The sequence below is a fragment of the Leucoraja erinacea genome, chromosome 19, assembly GCF_028641065.1.
Source record: "Leucoraja erinacea ecotype New England chromosome 19, Leri_hhj_1, whole genome shotgun sequence".
NCBI classification, from domain to species: Eukaryota; Metazoa; Chordata; class Chondrichthyes; order Rajiformes; family Rajidae; genus Leucoraja; species Leucoraja erinaceus.
The window spans coordinates 32,417,261-32,438,701 of record NC_073395.1 but is presented as its reverse complement, the minus strand read 5'-3'; the positions used below and the strand labels follow the sequence as shown (position 1 = coordinate 32,438,701).

Below are 21,441 nucleotides of genomic sequence, written 5' to 3'. Positions count from 1 at the left end.
TAATGGCATGATGGCCATTATAAAGAGAGGATTTGAGTATAGGAGCAAAGAGGTCCTTCTGCAGTTGTACAGGGCCCTGGTAAGACCATATCTGGAGTATTGTGTGCAGTTTTGGTCTCCTAATTTGAGGAAGGGCATCCTTGCTAGTGAGGGAGAGCAGCGGAGGTTCACGAGGTTAATCCCCGGGATGACAGGACTGTCATATGAGGAAAGATTGGAAAGACTGGGCTTGTATTTACTGGAATTTAGGATGAGGGAGGATCTTATAGAAACATATAAAATTATAAAAGGACTAGACAAGCTAGATACAGGAAAAATATTTCCAATGTTAGGTGAGTCCAGAACCAGGGGCCACAGTCTGAGAATAAAGGGGAAACCATTGAAAACTGAGATGAGAAAAAACGTTTTCACTCAGTTGTGAATTTGTGGAATTCATTGGATGAATTTAAAAGACAGTTAGATAGAGCTCTTGGGACTAGCAGAATCAAGGGGTATGGGGAGAAGGCAGGCATGGGTTACTGATTGTGGATGATTAGCCATGATCACAATGAATGGTGGTGCTGGCTCAAAGGACCCAATGGCTTCCTCCTGCACCTATTTTCTAAGTTTCTATGTTTCTAAAAGGTAGAGATTAAAGGAGAAGGAGAAAACTATTAAACAAGTGTTCAAAAAGAAATGAGTGATGCTGGAAATGACCAGCAATCAGGTAGCTTTCTTCTGAATTCATAGTCGTACAGCTTCATTGAAATATAAAAACAAACTGAATTCCATGTACCAAAGCCAATCTAACTACAAAGGTAAACTAATTATGAATTTATAATCAGTCTGGCTAGGTCCTCTTATTAAAAATTGTGGATTCAATTGCTTGCATAGACGTACTTGAGAATAGGTTCATTTCACGTTATACCACTTTGTACAGATACTGGCTACTCCGTGTATTATCTATATTTATCTAAATTAAAGCATATCTGCAAAATCTTAATGAATCTCCCAAATTTGTCTTCAATATCTTTTATAATGGTAAGTCATTATTGAAATGTAATATAATAAAGACACCTTATTTCATTGTTAATAGCATCAAGCTGCTCTTGTAACATCATGGCAAGCGTCTGAGCATCAGAATGTCCACTAGGTGAAAGAAGATCCATGGAACTAAATATTGTTTCTCTGTCATCATCATCAATGTCAGACATTTCAGTGTCACTTTCAAACTGATGGCTGCTCAGCATACCAATCTGCTGAGTTCTGCTCCATTCATTGTCACCAAGTGTCTGTATCTGAAATGCAAACAAAGTGTCACATTTCTGGGATGATTGTCCTAATCATTTATTATAACTTCAGTGGAAGGTTTTACAGGAAGCTTAGAGATGCAAATCTTCTGCTGTAGTTATGGTAGATAGCGGTGCAGGCTCGAAGGGCCAAATGGCCTACTCCTGCACCTAATTTCTATGTTTCTATGAATCTCATATTCCATGACTCCCCATGTCATCCACATTTCATTGCCCATGGTCGATGCAAACTAAATGGAAAGCTAGAAACTATTATTTTTATATTATCTTGGTTTTTAATCCCTCCATATTATTATCATTTGTATCTTTCAGAAGTCACATCCATAGATACATTAACAGAAATTAATGTTACATTTCAAATCATGGGAAAAATATCATGTATTTAAAATCTACTGAGTTGAAAATTAATTGTTATTTTTTATGTTAAAGTCAAATTTCTTGCACATATTTTCATTTTCAGTGCAGAGATTTTAAAGCAATTTTCCCTCCAAATAATTGGGGTTCAGTCAGGTAGAACTACAGGTATAAAAGATCTCAAACCCAAATCCAATTTATACCTAATCTTTTCACTTAGAGTTATAATGGAGGTGAACCAGGCCCTGGGGGGCAACTTGCATGCGGAAACTGAATCCCTTGTTGAAATATTTTAATGATGATACGTGCCTCACATTCTTAAACGTTAACGCTGACCTCTGGTTTCGTGGAGTTGAGAAACCTGCGAGCCAAAAGGAGCCATACTTTTACACCATTGTTTCTTGGTAGTGGATGTAAATGTTTCTGTGCTGGTACCAAGGAAACCTGTTTGGACTTTGGAATCTTCCAAACCTTCACAAACATATGCCCGATGAGGGATGAAATCACCTCCAGCCATCTGCCCTTCCATTTGATCTATTTTCTCCCCAGGTTCCCCAATCCATGTGGCCACCTTGACCCTCTTCAATCCAAGTCTTTCATAAGATTTCACAGATTTTCTCTCCTTCTCTTGTAACAATTGTAATCCTACCTGATCTGACTGACCTGTACATCAATCTTCTATTTCCCAGTGCCACCCACACCACTTCCATATAGCTGTCACCGGTTGAAATGGCAATATCAAATCTAACTCACGGTCTGAAGAAGGGTTTCGGCCCGAAACGTTGCCTATTTCCTTCGCTCCATAGATGCTGCTGCACCTGCTGAGTTTCTACAGCATTTTTGTGTACCTTCGATTTTCCAGCATCTGCAGTTCCTTCTTAAACACTAACTCACAATCTCTCTGGGCACCCCATAAATATCTCCCCAAACCCATATTCTCCCAGCCCCACATCTATGTTCAATCAAATTCTCTGCTCTTGGTAGATATTGTTTCTCTCCAACCCTGATCTCTCTAGCCACTCCACATGTCTTCCAATCTCCACTAACTCACAGTTAGACCATAAGATATAGGAGTATGATTAGGCTATTTGGCCCATTGAGTCTGCTCTGCATACAGATCAGTTCTCTGATCAATGAGTCTCCCAGCACAACCCTTGATTCCCAATCTCAATCAGCAACAATTTGCCAGAGAAACTCAATATTTTGAGCCCTGATGCAGGTTTTTAATCCAACATGTCATCCATTCCCATTTCCCTGCAGATGCAGTTCAACCTGCTGGGTTCCTCCAGCAGATATGTGTTGCTTCACATTCCAGCACCTGCAGTCTCTTTTTTTGTGTGACCTCAATCTCTTTATGAGACTATAAAACCATCATCAATAAAGTTATCTCATTGTACTCAATTTATTCTTATTTAATCATACAAATTGAATTAAGAGTCGAGCAAAAGATAACATGTACATTAACAATTATGTAGCTATGCATTAATTCAAACCTCAAGTACAAACCTTTGGTTCTTCTCTGCGGCCCAATGAACGCCCTCTCTGTGACCTCCTTAGCAAATTGGAAGACCTAAAATGGTCAGACTGGCTATCTATCAATGAGCCCATGGAATACCGTTTCTCAGGTGAGGGATCCAAATGTGGCCTGCAGATAACAATACATAGATTATATTGCTAAGAATATTATGGACTGGAGGTCACCGTCTTCCAAAAATTATTTTTACTGTAAATAATGCTGGTCATTCATGTGAATCATAACAGTCATTATAGTTGTAATATTTAACATGCTATAAATGAAATGTTATGTAAACAAAATTATCTAAACGCTTGAGATATCAACTATATTTCAACGGCAACCAGAAAGACGCTACAACTCTTTGGGTGACTAGGAGACCTCTCACGACCATACAGGGACCCCTGGCGACATGTCACGGGTGTTGCGGGGTGTCACCAGGGGGCATGTCGCCAGGAGGTCGCCTGCATGGTCGTGAGAGGTCGCCAGGGTGTGGCCTCTATGATTGTGAGAGGTCTCCTAGTCACCAAAAGAGTCATAGCGTCTTTCTGGTCGTCGCTGAATTTTCAACATGTTGAAAATTTTCGGCGACCTATGGCGGGTGCCGGCAGTCTCCGAAAAAGTCACGTAAGTGGGACAGGCCCTTGAGTGCTGTTCTATATCAATTTAAAATATGTGTATTCAACTGGCATTTCTCCTTCAGGTTACCTGGACATGGTTGAGTCCAATAAAGAAACTGACTGCATTTTCATTTGTTGAACCTCTGCATGTAATTTTTCTACTTCTTCAGCTAATTGCTCCTGAGGAGAAAAGTCATTATACAAATTTTAGCAATTAAACAAAAGTTCTTATAATACACAACCATGTAATTTACAGAAATGTGCAAATTGCAAAAAGAAATAACAGAAATTGGTTTTAGTATCACCACTGAAATACTGGGAAATTAAAACCCACACACTAATATATTGAGACACCAGTATTCAGTACCACATTTGTTGTAACTTGGAAAGGGTCATTATACAAGCTGCATTAACACTGATGACTTTGTTTCTGCTCTTAGTAAAAGATTTTGCTAACAGGAGGTTTACCTCTTCAGAAAACCACTTGCAAGCTCAATTAAACAATCATTGCTGAGATGAATAGGAGTTTGAAAATTGATCCATAGTTTATTGAAGAGTGTCTTTATAATACTATAAAGCCCTTCAATGACAAAATAGTGCATACATAAGCCATTTTAAAGCAATAAATTAATTCACACAATGCTAATCATATACTCTCCTGGACTACTGTAATGTAATTGTGAAGTGCAGCTCATCGATCAAAGTTGCAATATAACTGAATCACATTAAAGGTGATATTGAACACAGTGATAAAGAAGCCTGCCTGAAACTTTTAATGTACTATTATTTAATGTCATAATAATTCATTGCCATTACGATGAAATCATGGTCCTTCAACTTCAGTTTGCCACCAAAGCACTAAACTTTAACAGATTAATTATGTATAATCAAAAAATGTTACTATATCACATCTTCTCCTGAACTGAGTTCATAATGTTACCTTATCATGAAGAGACTCTTCTAGTTGTTTTCTTAAGAGTTCAGATTCTTGTATCAGTATGTTCTAAAATAATAAAACAAGCATTTGTATTTGACAAATTTGATGAAACAGGCATGTTAAGTATATTAACGGAGTTTGCACACAAAGGACCTTACTACTTATAATATGCAAATGTTCTTGCAAGAGTTTATGATGTATTTTTAGAACACTTTATATATACTTTCATGAATGGAAGCTTATTCTGTGTTTTTGCTGAACAAGTTAAACTTACTATTACTTAAAATCAATGGGGTGGGAGATTGCAACCTTCACGTGGTCCACCTTGTTTCAACTAATGCAATCAACCCGACGTGCACAAACAAATAGATTACAACAAACAAATTAATGAACAAATTAAGAACAAGTTGACCTACAACTTTAGGCAGTGCACGCCATACGCAAGAAGAAGAAGACTTAAAATCAATCACACTGAATAAATGGCCATGTGCAGGGACATATTGTCCCTGTTTTGTCCACACAATGAATAAGGTGGTGCAACCTGTGGAATGTTATGTGCTGTTAGAGAGCAGCAATCATGCTTTCACTTTGCAGTGTTGCACATTAATGGGGAGTAATTTCAGAAGTCCTACATTGAAAGTAACCTGTGTTGATCGAAAACACATCTGCACTCAAGGCACGTGGCCTACAGCCAATGCTGGCGATCAGAATGTTAAACCTGAAACAGGAGCAGTTCATTGTTATTATTTATTGTGAAGTTTTTTCCTATAACAGAAGATAGAAACAGCTGCTGAATGCACCAGCAGGTAAAGACTAACTGGGATTGAGAATACTGGTATTAGGTTGGGTGTCAATAGCCCATGGACATTTGTGGATTAGATATATTTAAAGATAACAGTGGGTGGTTAGACTTGGCCCAGTTAGTGATAGTCATGATCTGATACTTTTGTTTCCAATGTGTCCCCTACATCTTTCCTCACGCAAGCATAGATGGCTTTGTCCAACTGAAGCCATGGAATGGAATTGAGCATTATATATTAAACAGTGAATATTCCCTCTTCTGACCTTAATGTGGAAGGAAAGTTGTTATTGGTTGCCCTGAGGAACTCCTGCAGCATTGTTCTGGGGCTTTAATGACTGATCTCCAACGATCACAACCACCTTCCTTGTGATTGGTGCAACTTTAATGATTGGAGTGTTTTTCTCTTTGATGCAAGTTACATTCTGGTTTACCAATGCTCCTTAATGTCGCACTCAGATAAATATTGTCTCTGTGTCAATGGAAGTCACTCTCAGTTCACCTTTTGAAACCAGGTCTTTGATTCATGTTTTGAACAAGGCTGCTGAATAATCTTGGCAAAATGCAAACAGGGAATTGGTGAATAATTTATTGGAAACTAATGCGCCTGTACTACTTAGGCAATTTTTTTGGCGATTACAGGCGACTGCCGCAAAATTTTCAACAGTGGCGAAATTTTTGCTGTCGTAGGTTGACGTAGGGTGTCGTAGGTGCTATCATTGGTTGGCATCATGTGTCGTAGGTGAATTCTATTAAAACTAGTCCCTGGCAGTCGCCTAAAGAGTCGTCTAAGTGGGACAGGCCTATAAGTGTCACTTGGTAACAGTTGATGCAGAGCTCGGGAGGAAGCCAGGATAAATCAACAACATGGTACTTCTGGATCAATTTGCTGCGAGTAATTCCATTTATATGCTGGACTCCTCCATGGACTTGGATCTTCCTCTTCCTGTAAGCTATTTACTATCCAATGCCATTCACGGTAGCAGGATAGAGAAGCTTTGGACGAATGTTTTTCTATTTATTCACTTTTCAGGATGTGACCATCAGTGGTATGCCCATCTCTATGGTCCTAAAATTACTTTCACTAAAATAGTCTCAACTAAACCAGTCAGATTTCTGTGATTTAGAGTCTGAAACAGACCAGATTAGGTAAAGATGGCAGATTTCTTCACCATTAACCCCTACTTGGGCTTTTTATGAGAATCTGATAATTTTGTGGTCATCATTTTTGAAAATACCTGTTTTTGTTTTAATTCCAGATTATTAATGGAACTTAAAGCTGCAGTTGCCATGTGCAATTTGAACTTACGGCCCTGGGTTTTAGTGCAGTAATTTAATCATTGTATTTGCACTGTACTTAACAATTCCTTAAGCAGTCATTTAGCTATTGTAGTTATAGAGTTAGTTATAAAATTATACAGCATGGAAACAGGCCCTTCAGCCCAACTCATCCATGCCGACTATGCTTACAGGTATGCGTGGCATTCTGCATTTAGCCAACCACCAAGTGCACAACTGCATATCAACTGAACAACGAAGCAGTGGAGTCAGGATAAGCAATCTGACTGCAAACTAGGATCAATATATATTTTTATACATTCTATAAACGAACATCTACAATTCCACGGTTCTGCACCATATGATCGTTGACTGTAGCCAGTCAAGGCCTTAATAACCTGATTTGTTCAAGAAACTCTGCTGTACAAGATTTTCTTTAATGCTGTCCCAATCAGCTGTAATTCAGAGAATGAATGGGTCCCGCATGAAAAAATCAGATTCAGTTTGCTGGCTAAACACAAATCCCTCCACACATATACATCACAAATCTTTCACTGGCTCAAAATACTAAAACTCCTCACACAATAGCTGTGAGAGTTTGCTCATCAGAAGAATTGCAGCAGAAGACTGCCCACCACTATTTTTTCAAGAACAATTACAAATTGGCAATTAGTGCTGGGTTTGCTCGCATCAAAAAATAATTTAAAGAATAACATAAAAGTTGTGAGGTTATATTGCAAATTCACAAAATACTGGTTAGATCATACTTGGAGAACTGCATGCAGTTCTGAGCATCACACTAAAGGATGGATGTAGTTACATTGGAAAGAGTGCAGAGGAGATTCACCACGATGTTATCTTGCATGTAAGACTTTAATTATAGAACACAGAATAGCACAGTAGGAACAGGAGCTTCAGCTCATGATGCCTGTGCCATACATGATGTCAACTTAAACTAAGCCCATCTGCCTGCACATGATCGACATACCTCCATTCCCCACGTGTTCAAGTGCCTATCGAAATGACTCTTGAAGTTTACTTTTGAATCTGCTTCCACTACCTTCCTTTATGGGGAGAGATTGGATAGGTTGGATTGGTTTTCCCTGGAGCAAAGATGGCTGAGTGGTCACCCGATAGAAGTATGTAATTTATAAGAAGCATAGAATAATTAGAATCATAATATCAAAAACATGAGGGCTCAGGCCTAAAATAAGAGGAAGGAGTTTTAAAGTGGATTGGAGCTTTTAAAGTTTTTTTGTGACATCATAGGATTGATACTGGAATTCACAGCCAGAAAAGATGGTGGTGTCAGATACAATTCCCATGCTTAAGAGACATTTAGCCAGGCACTTAAATGCAAAAGGATAGGGACCATGTACTGGCAAACTGAATTAATGTAGTGGGATAATAATATAGTATTTAGTTTAGTTTAGTTTATTATTGTCACGTGTATCGAGGTACAGTGAAAAGCTATTTGTTGCGCTCTATCCAGTCAGCGAAAAGACTACATGATTATAATCAAGCAGTCCACTGTGTACAGATACAGGCTAAAGGGTATAACGTTTAGTGCAAGGTAAAGTCCAGTAAAGTCTGATTCAAGATAGTTTGGTCTCCAATGAGGTAGGTGTTAGTGATACGATGGTTCAGTTGCCTTACAGCAGCTGGGAAGAAACTGTCCCCGAATCTGGAGGTGTGCGTTTTCAAACTTCTGTACCTCTTGCCTGATTGAAGAGAGAAGAGGAAGTGACCGGAGTGAGACATTCTTGATTATGCTGGCAGCCTTGCAGGGGCAGCGTGGTGTTGATGGAACAGCGTGGAGTGTAGGTGTAGATCTGCATGAATGTTATGGGTTAATGGGCCTACTTCCGTGCTGTACAATTCTACGATTTGATTGTCACAAAATAAAATGATAGTTACTTTGAATAAAGATGTAACATTTTACCTTATCCTCTAATGCGGCCATTCTTTCCTTTAGATGTAGCTGAAGTCGCTCATTCGACTCTGTCAACAATCTATCCACCGTGTCTGACAGTCGCTTATTGTGCTCTTCGTTCATTTTCTCTCTTTGTCGAGCCTAAAACATTTGAAATTTTAAAATATTTCCATTTTGTTGCTAAAGACAAGAATCAAGAGATTTACTTTTCAAGCTCAACATAAAGGACACATAACAATGAACTGTGAACAAATCCACTTTATCTCTTACTTAACATTCAACATTTTGGTTAAGGAACTAACTTCATTCCTTATTGTTCCTACTTTTCTCAAGCTAATTTTCATTTGCAAAGTATTTTTTGCTCATTTGGTTTATTTTCCTTTAATTTCATCCGTCTTTATGGGTGTACTTATTTGAAGACAGACCCCATCCCCATGCAACCGCAAGCCCTTTGGTATAACCTCAGTAATAATGAAGTCTATAGGAAGAAAAACAAAAATAATGAGGGGGAAAGATTGTCAATCGGCTCTATGGACAGTTTTGCTTTTTGTTCACTAACCTAAATGATATTCCTTCCTTCAAATGTTGCCCTTTTTAGGATTAGAGTCTGTGCTTTTCACTGGAGGAAAAGCCCCTGGGTTTCTTAGTCAATCAAAGACTGTGGATTCATCTAGCCAGCATTCTCTCACCATTTCCAACTGCTTTTCCGCTGGTGCTGGTGAAGGAACAGTAGATCACAAGAACAGGCCCTTCAGCCAACAATGTTTGTGCCAAACATGATTGCAAGACCAACTCTTATATGCCTGCAAATAATCCATATCCCTCTATATCCATATGCGTATCCAAAAGCTCTTAAATGGCACAATTGTATCTGCTCTACTACTACCCCAGCAGTGTGTTCCAGGTACTCACCATCCTCTGAACAAAAGACTTGCCCCCACATATCCTTGTACTTTGCACTACCACCTTAAAACTATGTACTCTAGTATTTGATTTTTCCTTCTTGGGAAAAAGATTCTGAAAATCTACCTGTCTATGACTCCATTATTCTATATACTTCTATCAGATTTCCCTACAACCGGCGTTCCTGAGTAAACAATCCAAGTCTGTTCAACTTCACCCTGTAGCTAATATGTAGGTAATGTCTACTCAACAGCCAAAAGTCTGTAGCCTCCTTTTGCTCTGGTATTTTATTTCATTCTTCATATATGTAAATTATAATGTTTTAGTTTTAATAGTCTACTGTATATCGTGTTGGTACTTACGAGCAAAGCACCAAGGCAAATTTATTGTATGTATACATACTTGGCTAATAAAATTTATTCAATTCAATTCAATTCAATACCTCATAATCCAAGCAGCAGCTTGGTAAACCTGCTTGGATTAGGAGGTAAAGCATTTAAAATATATGGGTTATTATGATGCAACTTGGAAAGCATCACTGTGCCATTCTCATTTTGCTGGAACATCTCTAGAGTATTACTGAATAAGCTCTGCATTTCTATTATGAATGATATTAGGGTGAAAAGAAGAGAAGAGGGAATGGTGTGTTAAAAAGAACAGCCTATGCTGATTTAAATCGAAGGTAGACACAACATGCTGTAAACTACCCAAGCGAAATATTAAGTGCTGTTCATCTAATTTGCGCTGGGCCACACATTGGCAATGGAGGAGGCCCAGGACAGAAAGGCCGGATTGGGAAAAGGAGGGGGAGTTGAGTGCTAAGCCACCGGGAGATCAGGTTGATTAAGATGGACTGAGCAGAGGAGTTCAGTGAAACAATTGCCGAGCCTGCACTTGGTCTCGCCGATGTCGAGAAGTGACACCTGGAATAGTGGATACAGTGGATGAGGTTGGAGGAGGTGCATGTGAACCTCTGCCTCACCTGGAAACTATGTTTGGGTCCTTGGATGGAGTCGAGGATTGTATGCTGAATGCGATGGCTGATGGGGTGGAAGGTAAAGACAAGGGGGACTGTGTCCTTGTTACGAATGGGGAGAGGGAGAGTAAGAGCGGAGCTGTGGGATATCAAGGAGACCCTCGTGAGAGCCTCATTTATAATGGAAGAGGGGAACCCCCGTTTCCTAAAGAATGAGGACATCTCCGAAGCCCTGGTATGGAACACTTCATCCTGGGTGCAGATGCGGCGCAGTCAGAGGAATTGGGAATAGGGGATAGGGGATTTACAGGAAGCTTGGTGGGAAGAAGTGTAGTCAAGATAGCTTTGGGAGTCAGTGGGTTTGTTGTAGATGTCGGTAGTAGATGTAGTTGATGTTGGAGCCACGCTTCTTTCACTTCTTCTCTTCTTATCTGAATATAAATTCCAAACACAATGCTGAAATTATTTTTAGTTGAGAGAATGACATTATTGAAATGCCAACCTGTTTGTCTTGAGGGAGATTTATTGCTCACCATCTGATAAATTGTGATAACACACAAAAATCAGTAAAGTGGAAGCATGCTTCTGGCATACCAACCATATCTTGTGGAATTGAACTCTTGCTTACTGCTAAACCCAGATGCAGGAAGCGTGGGAGGGATGATTGTTACTATTCCCTCCTACCTTTCCTTTGCCTCCAAAGAGGCTTAATAGAGTCACACTGGTCATGTAAAGGTAATGTAATTTTCAGAATAGTCATTAACTTGATTGAAAATGGAATCAAGGGACTAAAGTTCCAAACCTCCCAACACAAACAATGCAGACGCCAGCATCTATATGAATGAATGAATGAATACATTTTATTACCAAGTATGTGCACATACAAGGAATTTGCCTTGGTGCTTTGCTCACAAGTAACAACACGATATACAGTAGACAATTAAAAATAAAACATTATAGTTTAAACATGTGAAGAATTAAATAAAATACCAGAGCACAAGAAGGCTACAGACTTTTGTTTATTGAGTAGAGCTACTGTTTGTGGAAAAAAGCTGTTTTTATATCTGGCTGTGCGGCTTTGAGAGTCCGGAGTTGTCTTCCAGAGGGAAGTGCTTCAAAAAGTTTGTGGCCAGGGTGAGAGGAGTCAGAGATGATCTTACCCGCTCCCTTCCTGGCCCTTACAGTGTACAGTTCGTCGATGGGGGACGATTGCAGCCAACAACCTTCTCGGCTGATCAAATGATGTGCTGCATCATGACCATCTACTTTAACAAGTAATAATACATTTAACAACATAAGGAACTGAAACAGCAGGATATGGATTTATCGTAGCAGATATGACTTACCCTTTGCAGTTCCTGATTCTTTTCTTCAAGCTGAGTTTCTAAATGTCTCAAACGTTCTTCTATGCTGCCATGCCTCTCTTCAGCCTAAAATACAATTGAAAGAGCTGACCAGAACTCTGTTATTGTATTACGTTGAAATATCTGTCATGTATATTCCTAAACCAAGAATAATTAAGCCAAGCTCAAGCCTACATGTTCCATACTCATGGTTGTCCAGAATTAAGCAAGCAGCTGGAGGTAGGTATGTTACAAAACTTACCTTCAGTGGCGCTGCAGATCTGTCGCTGCCCATGTGCGCGACTTTGGCGCCTTTGAGAGGGGGGCGGGTTTAAAATGCCTTGTTTCTCCAGCTTAATCAAATCGATTTGGGTCAGGCTGTTTAGCTGCTAAAGAATAATCGCTTTGACTGCCGTTTTATTACGTTTCTTTTAAAATGCACTGAATATTTTACGAACATGAGTAAATTAAAAATAATCTTCTAAAGCCGTCAACGCCAACAACGGGTACGGATTTCATGTACGGGATAGGTAAAGGAAAGCCGTTTATTTTATATATAAACTTGCATCTAAGGAGGCCTTTAATCAAAATTTTACGTTGCGAAAATGTCATTATGTAAATATACGAACCGGCAGTATTTTTCCTGCCGATATGAGGATTAACTACACTACAACCGCAACGTTCCAAACCAGCGCGTTCCACAAAAACCCACTCGCAAGATGATTAAAATGCCCATTAATTTACGTGAATTAAACACTAAATTCCTTCCATTTGGCCTATAAATTCATGACCATGAGATTTAAAAATCATGGTATATTGTGAATTATTGTGTGAATGGTATTTGAACATTTAGGCTATTTAAAAATGTTTACTTTTTCTTAAGAAATGGATAGATGCTTAGATCTAGTAATTGAATTTTGTAATTAGCTACAATTGGGTAACTAACTAATTATATGCTTTAATTTCAGGTCATCCAAGTAAGATTGTTTCATATTTGGCTCAGAATGCTTTAATCCATAATAACTGAAAATTTCATTCAGTTCTCTTAATTTTTAAGAAGGTTATGGGCTTTTGACTGTCCTTGATCCTAATATGAAGATGTGAAAGTGAATTAGGTGTCAAATTAAACTTATTTTTATGCTTTATCTGATGGGATAAATTGCAGACTTTATTTTTTAAATCTCAAAATTTTGTAACATTGCTACTGGACTGTGCAGCCTATAACACCCAAGTACCAGCAGTACTTTGTTATACAGTTAAAGGTATTTTATGAGTGATCAATTCAGCCAAATATAACAACATGCTGGATTTACAAGGTCAATTATTTCCCCAGATTTTGAATAAAATTGTTCACAAAACATCAAAAAAAATTAAATCAAACTGCTGCATGAATCTCAGTGCCATCTCACAGATGTACAATCACAATGGATCTCATTCGCATACGATATCACAATGGGACAGATCTCTCCCCCTCTCCCTTCCACCCCCATCCCTTCCTCCCTCCCCTTTTTCTCTCTCTCTCCCCCCTCTACTCTCTCTCCCCCTCTCCTCTCTCCCTCCCCTCTCCCCATCCCCTCTCCCCCCCCCCTCTCCCTCTCCCCCTCTCCCCCCCCTCCCCTCCCCTCCCAACTTCTCTCCTATCTCCCCTCTCACCTCCCCCTCTTCCCTACCCCTCTCCCCTTCTCCCCCCCTCCCCTTCCCCCACGTCTCTCTACCCCCTCTCCTCCCACCCTTCCCCCCCCTCCCCGTCTATCACCCCCTTACCCCTACCCCTGTCTCCCCTTCACCCCCCTCTCCTGCTCTCCTCCCCTCCCCTCCCCCCATCCTCATCCCCTTCTCTCTCTCCCTTGCCGCCCCCCCCCCTCTCCCCCCCCCCTCTCCTCCCACTCTCCCCATCTCCCCTCATCTGCCTCTCCCCTCCTCCCCCACCATTCCCCCCCCCCCCCCCACTCTCTCCTCCTCCCCTCCACCCCCTCTCTCTCTCTCTCTCTCTCTCCCCATTCTCACACAGCCCTCACTCTCTACCCCCCTCCCCCTCTAGACGCGCCTGCGAGTTGGGGGCTATGCGTCAGTGGATAGGGCGGTTGTGGGGTAAAAGGAGCAAATTAATAATATTAATATAATATAAAGTGGAGTAGTTAGCGTGTGTGCGGGGTTGCAGTTGGTGTGTGTGACGCCACATGCCGCCCCCCCTGCCCTGCCCCCCCTACATCCGCACATTGGAGGAACAGATCCAATGGGTCTGCACTTGGTCTAGTAACAAACAAAAATCCAGAAGCACAAAACTGCCCAATGATAAATCGTGGAAAAAAAATACTCTACATGTGTATCAATGGTACTACTATCCTAAACGTAGTGATCATTTCTTGCAGTTTTGCTTCCAAAACATATGGATAGCCATTATATGAGATAGAAGAGCTTAAGCTAGACTGACAACTCGGGGGGCAAGAGGAGGGACAAATTAAAAAATCAGAACATAGTCATTGATAAGTTACAGCACAGAAGGAGGCCATTTTACAGATCACTTATAAAACTAGAAAGGAGGCATTTTCCTTCACCAACTTTTTACAATTTTATAACTATAGAGCTTGTATTTATACATATGTTTTCACATTATCGTAGCCCTAAAAGCACTTATCAGTTGATTACTTAGATTTCAGTTGAAGGAAACAAGGCAACCAATTGATCAATTGTCAGTTTGTTGGATCATATCTGTTGAAGAATAATTATTAAGCAGGATATCTCCCAAGTTAACTTCTATGTAATACAAGGTAATATAGTATTTGAATAGAAAGTCAGAGCTTCAGTTCAACTTATCTCTACCCATGCAAATCTCCTCTTAACTGCATTGACAACATGTGCCCGTTCATTGCGTTGAGGCTTGAATGGGAAACCTGGGAATTCTAAAACCTGGAAAAAAATCATGGAGTAGGGCAACAGCAAAGTTACAATGGTCGTGAGAAAAACTCCAATTGGATTCCTGTCTTAATTTGCGTTGTAATCTTATAACTTGGATCATCCTTTTATTCATTGCATGTACCTAAAAGTAAAAATTAGATTTTGTTCCAACTGCTGAATTGGAAAATCACCACTTAAAAACGATAACAGGGCCCAGTGTCTTGTACTGCAAGAATGCCTGATAGGCATGAAACCAAACATTTGATATGTATGATTTTTAAGGTAATCATTGTGTTCTCATAAAGCTGGTACTTGGATGCTTATGTAGATTTTTGGGACATTCTCATCACTTCTATATAATAAAATAGAGAGTGCCTGTGGTGAATGGGAAATATGCTCATGGATAATGCAACAGATGAATTTTGAGACAGAACCATTTTATGTACCAAGGTAACACGAGCTCTAGTTGCAAAAATAGAAGTCATGGACAAGGGGAAGATAAATCACATAACACAAAACAGTAAAAATAACTAGCGACAAGTAGAGATACTAAGAACATCAAAAGGATGCAAATAAAACTGCAAATTATATCGATCAAACCAGACAATTTTACATTCACATTAGGAAAAAGAAAGATGTTACAGGCAATGTACTTCCTTAAAATTATAGACATAGAGAGGGAGGGGGAGGGGGAGGGGGAGGGGGAGAGGGAGGGAGAGGGAAGGGAGAGGGAGAGGGAGAGGGAGAGGGAGAGGGAGAGGGAGAGGGAGGCAGAGAGAGAGAGGCAGAGAGAGAGAGGTAGAGAGAGAGAGGCAGAGAGAAAGGCCGCTCACTGAGGAAAAGACTGAGTTGCCAGGATAATACACAGACAGGCAGCACTGCCTCTTCAAGCACAAAGCTGAGCTGCCAGGATAATCTGAGACTGCCAGCGCCTCCTGTCAAGCTAAGGGTGAACGACAGTGAGAAGATTAAGATTGCCATGCTTCCTCCTTCGAAGATCAGGCTAAGTTGCTGAGACAAGGCTGTGATCGCCATCGCACATGCACCCTGACGGCAGGGGACAGTGTCCCCATGCCATCCTGGTCTGTCTTACCAATGTAAATAAAATATATACGCGTTCACCCTATTGCAAGTGTTGGTATGGTCATTGCCATACCTGGCGTCGGACCTCATAGAGAGATTTAGCCAAACAGTCCAAGCTGACCAAGATGCTCCACCTAAGCTAGACCCACTTGTTTGTCCCATATCCCTCTAAACCTTCCTGCAACGGCATGTATCTGTTCAAGTGTCTTTTAAATGTTATAGTATCTGCCTCAATAGTATCTGCCTCAATTATCTCCTATGGCAGTTTGTCCACATACCCACCAACCCCTGAGTGAAAAGAATGCCCCTCAAGTTCCTATCAAATCTTACCCCTCTCACTTTAAACATATGCCCTCTTGTTTTGTATTCCCCTCCTCTGGGTGAATGTGCATTCACCCTATCTATTCACCTCATGATGTTATACACCCGAATAAGAGCGCCCTTCAGCCTCCTGCGGTCATAGGAATACAGTTCTAGCCTGCACAACCTATCCCTATAGCTCAGCCCTTAAATCCTGGCAACATCCTCATAACATAGATGGTAAAGAAAGTTATTGGTAAAACAACTGAAGATGTTTGGGCCAAGGGGACCTTTACCAGGTCTGATGCAACAATAGCTCAAATGCTGCCTTGATGTCAAGGGCAATCCTCCTCCAGAATTCAGGTCTTTACTCAAGTAGCACTGTGGCTATAAAGATAACTTTCCAATAAGCCACCTTTACTTTTATTTGATGGTTATTAAAGAAGACATGGCTTCCAGTATTTTCTGTGTTAATTGCAGTACTGAAAACAAAATGTCAATTCATCATTTGTGTTTTGCTCTTTTAGTACACTTGACCAGGTTCCATTCAATGTCTGAGTAATGGAATCCATGTCTAACAGCCAAGCCTGAATTTTATATCAACAGAAAAGCATGTAGGTGGATCGGGATAATTTAACTATTTTGGAGAAGAGTGAATTATTTAAAATGCATACCCCCCCACTCCCTTGACGTACCTTTCGACAATGTAAATGGAAATATAGTCAGTGGACAGCCAACTTTTATATATGACAGTTCTCTTTCTGTAGTCAATGGAAAACTATGTTTTATATTCTCAGTTAAAAGCTTCAGTGATACCTTATCCAGTAGTTGCAGGTATATTTGAGGTGGTAGTGTACTTAGTAAGATGGATTTTACATTTTGCAATATAAGATAAATACATTCATATCAATATATTTACCTTTGTTAGGGCTGTAATTCGCTGGGCAAGTTCGGCTTCTAATTCTGGCAATGTTTCTGCTCGCTTCATTGTTTGCTGTAGCTTCTGTTCAGCAAGTTCCAAACGTTCCTGTAACTGTCTATTTTTCTCTTCGAGCTAAATTCCCATGTAATAGAGATGCAAAACATTCATTTGAATGATCATCAGTGAAAAAGTTTCTGTCTGCGGTTTCCAATAAACTAAAATTAAACACATCGTATACATTTATTCAGCAGAATATAAATATTATTTTCAAATATTTTAATCCTGTGATTTATTATAGATTTTAAGGTGGTGTCCATTACCATCAACAATGAAAGATTATATTAAATATTTGTGTTATATACTTATTCAAAAATCTTAAAATTTAACTCCCTTTAACATGGCTGGGATAACGGCCAACATTTCTGGCTTGTCATAAAAAAAACAATAATGCTCTCAAAGGCCTGTATGTTGGTGAGCTGGCCTTGCAGTGTATTCATACTGTTATGCTCTGCTATAAATTTGAACTTATGTGGTGTGGCTCCACATGGGCAAATTTGCTGGCTAAGGTGATTTTGGAGCTGAATAACAAGGGTCCGAGTAACAGCGGGGGAACTAAAACAGCATAACTGATCGACATGGACAAGCCAGAATAAATGCCACCCACAAAGTTTCTCTGGAATTTTGATAGATGGGAAAAGCCTGTTTCCAGCTTGCTAGTTATCAAAATTATCATGGTTTCTAATGTATCAGCATCTCTCTGATGGTCATCACTTTTAAAAAACTATTTAAAAATAAATCAACAATTGAAAAAATTAAAAAGAACTGGTAAGTTAATAAATACATAAAACTTTTAATATGTATTTGCATCATTAAAAAGTTTAAAGCAAATCCAAACAATGAAACAATGTGACCAGTCATATTCTTACTTTTCTTCATTATGGATATGAAATCACATTGAAAGAATTGAGCTTGGAGTTCTTGTGTCAGGACTAACAACACAGTATCTGAGAGCAGATTTCCCAGGGTAAATGACGTGGAAATCCAGGAAGGTTCTACATTACCACTAGATTCCACATGAATGTAAGTTAGAGGATCACCAAGATTCCAATTACAAGGCAAGCTCAAAGGCCCTTGTCTCTTATATTCTTATCCTCACCTTGTCCCACTGTGAACTGGGTCAGTTCTTCATGAGAGTAACTCAACTCTAATCCCCCATAACTTTATTTTCCGTATGTTTATTTGAAAAAAAGTTTCATCTCTTTCATGAACAAAAATCAGTTGTTTTAGCATTCTGCTTGAATAAATACAGTAAAACTTTGAAAATCCACTATCCCATTGTTTGGGAATCTCAGTGGGTTGGCATCTAGCTTCCCATCTGGTTCTTGTGCTTCCTCTAAACTGCCCCGCTTTTCATGCTCTCTAAATCCACCTGAGCCTTGCTCCCCACACTCCCTTTAAACACACACGGGGCTCCCATACCTGGACTTCCTTAAATACATTAATACCCAACTTCATGTGCTCCCTTTAAACTGCTTGGGTGTCGAGTGAAATTCACACATTCCCTTTAAACTCACTTGGACTCCATACCTGGACTCCCTGCAAGTAAACCAGGGACCAAAATCCCAATGCTTCCCATAAATATACTGGGGACATGTTGTCCATGCTCCCTTTATCACACCAGAGCACTGTGTTCCACTCTCCCTTTGAACACACAAGCCTTGTCGCTCGTGGCTCTTAAATTTACTGGGCTCCTATTACCACATAATGTCAGGATCCTGTTAAATTTCTTAAAGCCTGAGTCTTGAAGCAGATCTGAAATATTATAGTTTTGTTCTTGTTATCTACACTCCCATTAATTTACAGGGCCCTGTTTCCATGCTGTCTTTAAACTTAGTGGAGCCCTGCCCCTTTCAAAATAACTGAGGCATTATTTCCCAGGCTCCCTTTAAATTTGTAGGAACATTTATTTTGCTACCGTGAAGCATCCAAAAGAAGGTGAATTAAAGGTGTGCTGTGGTTTTAGAGTAACATCCAGTATTCTATAAAATCCAGCAACACCTGTCCGGCTATCAGAACTTTATTGTATCGACATAAATAAGTTGTTCCTCTTGCGTTATTCCTAATGATCGTTTCAAAGTGATAATGTCCTGTCATGAGAAAAAATTAAGAAATAAAAGAAACTTAAAACAATTATAATCACTTTCATTGATTAAATTAAATAAGTATATGTTCATGTAATACATTTTACCTCACAGCTGTTTCCTCCATTCATTAGAATAGACGTCTAAATTAAACCTGGAGCACAAACAGCAGGAAGATTTCCCAGAATACATTCTGGCAATCCGTGCATGTTCACTGATGAAGGCCATGACGAGGTGCCATGGTAAAATACAATTGGGGAATCATCATCAAGAAGCTGTGTCGATGTTCCAGACATCTACTTGCACATGGGAGTACTGAACTACTATACTGATATGACAATTAATGCCAGAGGCTCGACATGGAACTGCCAGCATATCTGTGAACAATTCAAGTTATTATCATTGACTTTTGCTGTGCCAATACCAATGTGCCAACTTGAGTTTAATTTTTTTTTCCCTGGTGTAATCCTGATGAATATATCATTTCTGTGATGTGTGGATTTCAACATCCTCTCTGGAACATGGTACTCAAAATGCTATAGCACCCTAGAAAAATCCTTGTACAAAACAGGATTCATGAGTATATATCTATTTAGTTGCAATATGTTTCTGTTGGGAGTAATATGCATCAATTTACAAGCTTATGTAAAATATGCATTAGCATCAGTTTGGCTTTGGGCTTCCAGAGGCAAGATCTCCCCTGCCTACTTTCAACCATCTGCAATCTGCCAGACTGGAAATAATTCTTAATTAATTCCCATTGGGTCCTTCCTGTTGAGTTTTGAAGCAGATGTGAAAGATTACAGTTTTGTTCTTTGTTACCATTCCAACATAAAAGCCAACTTCATTCTTTTTTTCTCCAAATCTTATTCTGTGTGTTTTTTACTTGGATACAGCAACCTCTTCAATTATACTGGACTGAATGAGCAACCTTAGTAATGTGTAGTTTCAATACATGTAACTAGGTGTTTTTTTAAATTACTGATTTAAAATCTGGTAAAGATTATGATCAATAATTTACTGAAATTATTAATTTATGGCAACTGAATATGATTATTTTGCATAATAAAGAACCTTCAACAGTGGTAAGAAAATAAATGTATTTTTCCTGATGTTTTTTCAAAATTCTAATATTTGTTTTGAAAGTTAATGCTGAAAACTATATCCCATTACTATATTAACCACTAATTTATAAATGTATTGAACCTGGCGAAAGAAGTCGTCCTTATTTGCCAACTCGTTTTCCAGTTTGTCGTTTATGTCATGTACTGAGGTTGATTCCCTCTGTACATTAAGGTACCGCTTCTCCAACGTAGTTATCCTTTCTTCCATATCTTCTTTCTGAGCGATTACCTGTGGAAAATTAATAAATCAATCTGACTACTTTAACTGGAGATATTTTTTGCACACAAAAAAAATTGTATTTCATGTAAAAAATGGTAAAATACTGGGATTCCTGTTATTTAAAAAAATATATTATTTAAAAATATACATTGGAGCAACTCAGAGCAGCAAGCCTGGAGGACATGGATAGGTGGCATTTCGGATTGGAATCTTTCTTCAGACCTGAAATGTCATCTATTCATGTCCTCTAGACCTACTGCCTGACATGCTCAGCTATTCCAGCACTGTATTTTTTTTGTAAACCAATATCTGCAGTTCCATGTGTCTTTATATTATTTTAATTTTGGTTGCAAATATATGTGAAAATTATTTTAAAGTACCAATAACCATTACCTTTCCAGTTGAATATTAGTTTGTCTTTCAAAGGTTGGTATGAATTTTTGTTCTCATTCTGTCACATCCTCTAAACGTCCTCTAAACATCCTCTAAAAAGTCACATACCCAATTTTCATTCCCACCACCAGTGTGTTCCATGCACTTGCTTAAATCTACACCTTGAACTAGACAATTATGCCAATAGATTAACCAACGAAAATTAACTATGATTAACACATTAACACTTGAGGGGGTACGCAAAGATTCTCAAATTTTTGGACCTTGCGTACACCAATCCCGAAGTGCATACCAAAGTAGACACAAAAAGCTGGAGTAACTCAGCGGGCCAGGCAGCATTTCTGGAGAGAAGGAATGGGTGACATTTCTGGTCGAGACCCTGCTGCCTGTCCCACTGAGTTAATTCAGCTTTTTG

General features: G+C 39.3%; 1 protein-coding gene across 1 annotated transcript in view; it reads right to left on the bottom strand.

Annotated features, from left to right (window-relative positions):
- The window catches only part of ppfia2 (PTPRF interacting protein alpha 2), a 281,508-nt gene that overhangs the window by 62,627 nt on the left and 197,440 nt on the right, over nt 1-21,441 (bottom strand). The window contains 8 exon segments of the mRNA XM_055650768.1: nt 1,057-1,277; nt 3,150-3,288; nt 3,865-3,956; nt 4,717-4,779; nt 8,733-8,864; nt 11,949-12,032; nt 17,146-17,280; nt 20,496-20,642. Coding sequence (XP_055506743.1) covers nt 1,057-1,277; nt 3,150-3,288; nt 3,865-3,956; nt 4,717-4,779; nt 8,733-8,864; nt 11,949-12,032; nt 17,146-17,280; nt 20,496-20,642 — 1,013 coding nt within the window.